The sequence below is a fragment of the Solanum stenotomum genome, chromosome 3 (genome assembly GCF_019186545.1).
Source record: "Solanum stenotomum isolate F172 chromosome 3, ASM1918654v1, whole genome shotgun sequence".
In the NCBI taxonomy this organism is placed as follows: Eukaryota; Viridiplantae; Streptophyta; class Magnoliopsida; order Solanales; family Solanaceae; genus Solanum; species Solanum stenotomum.
This window is the reverse complement of record NC_064284.1, coordinates 7,276,624-7,284,189: the sequence shown is the minus strand read 5'-3', so window position 1 is coordinate 7,284,189 and position 7,566 is coordinate 7,276,624. Positions and strand designations below refer to the sequence as shown.

The window sequence follows — 7,566 nt, the reverse complement described above, 5'->3', positions numbered from 1 at the left end:
CCTTCCTTTTTTAAACGTGTCTAGGCCAGCTCTTGCAACTGCTACCTCCACCAGTTCAAGTACTGATTGCTTAGTGTTATAGGTTTTGCTGGAATTTGAACATGAGACGGATACCTGATAGTTCTCTTGCTTCATTTTACTGCTAAACTACACTTTTGGCTTCTTTTTTTTGTTCCTTCCTTGCTCAATGTCCATTCAAAAATAGAGAATTTATTCGGAAACAAAACACTTCTATAAAAGATCATAAATTATATTGATTAGATATTAAAAGCTACTCATTTTCCAAAATACATGATCACTAAAAATTATTCTTGGCGTCAAATGTCTGACCAAATTGCCAGTTATCAGGAACAACATTATCAGATTGAACCAATTTGCCATCGCTAGTTTGTACTTGGAAAGACAAGCTTTGCCCTCCCAACTGCACAGAAGCCTGCCAATTTTGTCCCCAATTCCGCGACATTGGTAGCCATTCAGTCTTAGATCCTTTGATTTTGACATCGACAACATCTCCAACACCTCCCACATTGAAAACAAGAACAAGAATCCAATTAGGATTCCCTTTGATCTCAAACTTTAGACCACCTTTTTTCTGGCAAGTAACTCTTCTGTAAACAACTGGTACAACCCCTGCTTTGTACTCAGCAATCTTTAAGAACATAGGCAATGACAGATCAAAGTGATGTTGTGGAGGATTGCACCAAATGTCTTCAGTTTTTGTGTAATTTGGAGGGCAGAAATTGGTGGCTGTTATAGTTATGATTTGGCCTGGATGGCATGCTTTCGGAGCATTCACACACATTATTTGAAAGCAAGCTCCACAGGTAGATCCATTGTTAAAGAGAGCTGTGCTGAGTGCCGCTGTATCCAGGCCATACCCTTGCTTGAATAAGTCTCCATAACCACAAGCTCCTTCTGCAATATAGTATTCGAATTAATATCTATGTCATGAGAAATCATCAACAACAATAACACATCCATTCAAATTCCACTAGTGAGGTTTGGGGAAGAGTGTATACACACCTTACATTTATCTCGTGAAGATAAAGAGATTATTTTTTAACAACACTCAAAAATACATCTTTATCCTTTGAAAAATTTATTCATTTTAGAAGGTAGTCAATTAAACAACTTTAATAAAATACTTTTATATATCTATGCAATATCAAATATTTTTTTTTAAAATAAAATTTCTAGCTTTATCACTGTCTCGACACCACGTTAAGTGTCTCAACAACATATGAGGAATTAAAGTACAATTATAACTTACGCATGGTTTCACCACCATTCATGTCACCATAAAATGTAGCACGTGCATTTTTCCATCCATTGGCATGCAAATTTCCTTCTACCTCTTTAGATTCATATGCATCAACTAAAAGTATAATATAAAATGTGATGAACAAAATGAAGAAACTTTGGTGTCTGGCCATTTTAACTAAAACAATTGTTCTCTAATATAGTTTCAAATCACTAATTGATTTAATTTGAATAATGGATTTGTTGTAGACATACAATTTATAGCCATAATATTCTCTTGAGAAGGAGCTAAAATTAAGTAATTATATTAATGAGAATAGATATTGTAATTGGATATAATGGAGTTACCATTTGGAAAATTACGATTTTTAGTTACATAATATTTTTCTGTTTTAGTTTATATGATATTTTCTATTTATTTAACTCATTTTTCAAATCAAATTAACTTAAAATATTTTAAAACTAATAATTAAATATTAACAAATTATACAAACACTATTATAAGTGCAATTATTCTCATCATCAACAATATATGATGAAAATAATATATTTAAAAATTTGTCAAAAATTTACATAATTTAAATCTCAAAAAGCAAATAATAAAACATAAATTTGGATTGAAAAAGTACCACACAGTACCAATGTTGCGAAGTATAATTTTTGAAATTTAATCCACACTGATACTCATATTCTTATTAATATGAAAACGTATACATAATACATGTTTCATCAATTAGAATGAAGTTAAAAATAGAATAATAGAAAACCAACATACAACGACATGGTCAAATTCAAATATTCGCATTAAGTTTATTTCTTTACATTTTTGTCTCATCTTTTCTTTATACGTTTCTTTTCTAATTTTTTTTTTTCTCATACGTATATTTTGCGCATTCCTTATTTACATTACAATCAATATAATTGATAACTTTTTTTTCACCAAAATTTTTTCCTCTTTTTGAGAATTCTTTCAAGTAATTTTTCTTACCATTTGAACGATTCGTTATTGTTGTATATAACTTTGAGAAACTAAATATAAAACAAACTAAATAAATCATTGTTTTCAATTTAAACCTAAATTTTCGCCATATTATATGGAATCTTTTCTTTCCTTTTTTTTTTCTTGATATACTTGTTTTCTTTTCTTGTACTCCTCTATATTTTTTTTCATTTTCTTTTCCTCCCTTCACTCAAGTTTCTATATATTGCTTACTCCTACTCAGATTACTAAATCTCATTAAATTAATATAAGTGGGATTATAAAATATTATTATTAGTTAATTGATAAATTGATATTTATTAATTTAAAGAAATTAATATTTATTAATTTAAAGAGTGTTTTGAGATTCAACCTTGTGATGTTGGAATAATAAGACCTTTGATGGTGCAGTTCGTAAAGACAACATCGGAACTTTTGGATACAATAACAAAAGTTAGAGTTGAACTTCAACTAGAATTAAAATTTAACAAAAAAACAAGACACTATAGAATCATATTTTATTAAATTGTCTTAGATTTATTTGCTTTTTAAAAGAAATATCAATTTATAATATTAATGGAACCATATATTTATATAGGAGTCTCTTGAAAATATATTATGTTATTATCTTATCGAAATGTGTGATTTTTTCCATTGGCCCAAATCAAAACCGATGAAAAAAATTATCTTGAAGAGATTATTAATTTACTGTGTATTAATTTAATAAGATTTTACTGTATTTTCTTTTTAAAAAATTACCTCATCCTAATTTTTTGAAAAATCTACCATACTCAAATTATAAATTGAATGCAAATTGATTACATTTATTTCGGGGCAAAAGGAAAAGAATCAAAAAAATTAAATAAGGCAAACATACAAACGGACATATTCTACTATTATATAAGAGGGATTTTATGATGGGACATTCTATGTGTCCCATCATAAACTCCCTATATAATATATAATATAATAAATCATTTTTTCTACTATATAATATATATAATATATATTTATTTTTCTACTATATAATAAAAGGGAGTTTATATAATATATAATATCATAATAAACTCCCTTTTATTATATAGTAGAAATAAATATAATATAATATAATATATAATAATATAATATAATAAATCATTTACAAATGACTTAAAATATTTAATATTTAAAAGATATATAATAAAATAGGTTGACTCTCAAAATTCTATCCGGGTCACATATATTGGGACAGAAAAAATAACATATATCATTTCAAAATTACCAAAAAAGTATTATAAATAATAATAATTAACAATTTAAAATATCTGAAAGACATTTTAAAAGGGTTAATTTTGTAAGTTTATCCATATCACATAAATTAGGACAAAGTGACCAGCAATGTAAGTTATTTGAAAGTTATATAAAAATATTATAAATCACAATAATTAATAACTTAGAACATTTTTTTTTTAAATGCAAATTTGGATGACTCTTCAAATTTCATTTGTGTCACATAAATTGATACAACAAAAATTTCTACTATTATATAAGAGGGAGTTTATGATGGGACATTCTATGTGTCCCATCATAAACTCCCTATATAATATATAATATAATAAATCATTTTTTCTACTATATAATATATATAATATATATTTATTTTTCTACTATATAATAAAAGGGAGTTTATATAATATCTAATATCATAATAAACCCTCTTTTATTATATAGTAGAATAAATATAATATAATATAATATAATATATAATAATATAATATAATAAATCATTTACAAATGACTTAAAATATTTAATATTTAAAAGACATATAATAAAATAGGTTGACTCTCAAAATTCTATCCGGGTCACATATATTGGGACAGAAAAAATAACATATATCATTTCAAAATTACCAAAAAAGTATTATAAATAATAATAATTAACAACTTAAAATATCTGAAAGACATTTTAAAAGGGTTAATTTTGTAAGTTTATCCATATCACATAAATTAGGACAAAGTGACCAGCAATGTAAGTTATTTGAAAGTTATATAAAAATATTATAAATCACAATAATTAATAACTTAGAACATTTTTTTTTTAAATGCAAATTTGGATTACTCTTCAAATTTCATTTGTGTCACATAAATTGATACAACAAAAATAACATATATTGCGTCCATTCTAATTTATTTGTCTTAATTTTTTTTATATTTAAAAATTGCGTAAAAATACTATAGATCATGATAATTGACAACATAAAATATTTCAAAAATAAATACATATAAAAAATTTGATTAATTCTTGAAATTAATCTATCGTTAAAAATTATGTATAAAATACAATAAATCGTGATTTTGACCACTTAAAATATTTATTAAAAAAATAGAAAAAATAAATTGACTGATTCGTAAAATTAATCTATCAATGTCACATAAAATGAGACAAAAGTAGTAATATGTATTGTTTAATGTGAAATTATTGAAAACTACGTAAAATGTATTATAAATCTTAACAATTAACAACATTTGATTGAATCTTGAAATTTTATCAATGCTACATACATTGAGACAAGTGGAGTAATATATATTAAGCATTTAAAAATTATGTACAACCATATTGCTTTCTGTAGGCTTCGAATTATCGCGGTCATTTTTTAGGCTGATAGAAGTTTTGTACCTTTTTTTTTTAATATTATAAATCGCAATAATTAATAATTTAAAATATTTTAAAAAATATATTAAAAATTTAGTTGGTTTCGGGAATTTTATTTATACTATATAAAATGGGACAAAGGAAGCAACATATATCATTTACAAATGACTTAAAAAACATTAAAAATTACAATAATTACCAATTTAAAATATTTAAAAGCTATATAATAAAATATGTTCACTCTCAGAATTCTTTCAGACTCACATATATTGGGACAAAAAAAATAACACATATCATTTTAAAATTACCAAAAAAGTATTATAAATAATAATAATTAACAACTTAAAATATCTGAAAGACATTTTAAAAAGGTTAATTTTGTAATTTTATCCATATCACATAAATTAGGACAAAGTGACCAGTAATGTTGGTTATTTGAAAGTTACATCAAAATATTATAAATCACAATAATTAATAACTTAAAACATTTTTAAAAAAAAAATTAAAATTTGGATGACTCTCCAAATTTTATTTGTGTAACATAAATTGAGACAACAAAAATAACATATATTGGGTCCATTTTAATTTATTTGTCTTATTTTTTTGGGGTTTTTTATATTTAAAAAAAGCGTAAAAATACTATAAATCATGATAATTGACAACATAAAATATGTTTTGAAAAAAAAATACAAAAAATTCCACTCATTCTTTAAGTGAATCTATCGTAAAAATACTATAAATCATGATAATTGATAATATAAAATATTTCAAAAATGTTGTATGTGGGTAGTCTTATTGTGCCTTGAATAGCGTCAAAGAAAGTACAAGTTTGTGATAAAAAAACTTATTCCTTTATCCACGCAAACAATCGCTTCAAAATCTCTATTATTAGCCCCAAAACATATCATTTATATTATTGGGTCCGTGCCCGTGCTTAGCACGGGCAACATTACCTAGTAAAAAGATAAAATGCACAAGGAAAACAATAGTAATTTCCTTCTTGTATGTCAGGGTAGCTAATTTGGTAATTTTAATGTTTCCTTCTTTAAAAAATTGTCTTTTATTACTTTCTATAAATTAAAAAATTATGTAAAAATTAATATAAATCATAAAAATTAATAGCTTAAAATATTTAAAAACATATAAAAAGTTTTAGTTAACTCTCAAATTTCATTTATACCACATAAATTGAAATAAAGGGAGAAATATATGTTATGTTAAATACATAAAATATATTGTAAATCACAATAATTAATAACTAAAGTATCAAAAAGAACCTGTAAAAAATAGATTGACTTTTGAAATTTCATTCGTATCACATAAATCAATACAAAGAGAGTAATAAAAAAATTGATTGACTTTTGAAATTTCATTCGTATCACATAAATCAATACAAAGAGAGTAATAAAAAAAATTGATTGACTTTTGAAAGTTCTTTCGTATCACATAAATCAATGATAGGTTAAGTTGGTAATTTTAAGAGCAACTTTCACATATAACAAACACAAAAATCATATTTGTATGATATAACTATAGTTTGCATAATTGTGCTCCATAGCAAACTTTATGTTTCCTATGGCTATTAATATGTATATTTTGCTATACATATATAAAAAGAAAGCAATTGTATAATATGTTTCGGTATACATATACAAAAGAATCAATTATATAATATGTGTTTGTATAAAGTGAGAAAAGAGAGAAAGACAAAAGAAAACTGGGCAGAGGAAGATCTGTATTTGTATAATCATAAGTGTATAGGACGAAAATATATGTATTTGTATTTGTATATACAATTTTCTCTCGCTTTGTACAAACACAAACGCAATGTATACATTTGTGTTTGTATAAAGTGAGATAGGCGAGTGAGAGTGGGAAGCGAGATTTGGGAGAGGGGAACGAAAATATATGTATATAAACAATTTTCTCTCGCTTTATACAAACACAAACGCATTTTATACATTTGCGTTTGTATAAAAGCGAGAGAGGCGAGGGAGAGACTATCGAGAGTGGCGAGCGAGATTCACAAGGGAGAGAAGCGAAATAACAACAGTTTGCTACGTGGTACAATTAAATTAAATTGTGATTATGACATTTAATTTGAATTAATAGTTTGCTATTATATATAAATTTCCCTAATTTTAAAGCCCATTCATATGATAGGCTAATCCTTTTCGCTCGCCACTCTCCCTCGCCTCTCTCACTTTATACAAAACACAAATGTATAAATTGCGTTCGTGTTTGTATAAAACAAGAGAAAATCGTATATACAAATACATATATTTTTGACCTATACACTTATAATTATACAAATACAGATCTTCCCCTACCAGTTCTCTTTTGCTTTTCTCTCTTTCTCGCTTTATACAAACACAAATTATACAAATTACAATGTATAATTTGTGTTGTATAAAGCCAGAGAGATAGAGAGAGAAATTTGATATACAAATGTTTTATTTCGATTCAATTGTACACAAATTCAAATTTTATACAGATATACAAACATAAAGAACATATACATATACAAACACAATTTTCATAGACACAGACACCCTATTTATACAAATCACTGTAATTTATACAAATCAAATGCCTGCGATTTCATACAAATCAAAGTTGCCTGCGATTTTTATACAGATCTCATGCTCCATAGCAAATATAAAATTTGCTACGGAGCGCAATTATGCAAACTATA

General features: G+C 25.3%; 1 protein-coding gene across 1 annotated transcript; it reads right to left on the bottom strand.

Annotated features, from left to right (window-relative positions):
* Positions 1-280: 280 nt before the first annotated feature.
* Positions 281-1,433, bottom strand: LOC125857763 (expansin-A23-like). Its single transcript, XM_049537397.1, has 2 exons — positions 1,271-1,433; positions 281-915 (listed from the first exon to the last, which is right to left on the bottom strand). The coding sequence occupies exons 1-2, from the start codon at positions 1,431-1,433 to the stop codon at positions 299-301; spliced, it is 780 nt and encodes a 259-aa protein (XP_049393354.1). The 3' UTR covers positions 281-298.
* Positions 1,434-7,566: the final 6,133 nt, after the last annotated feature.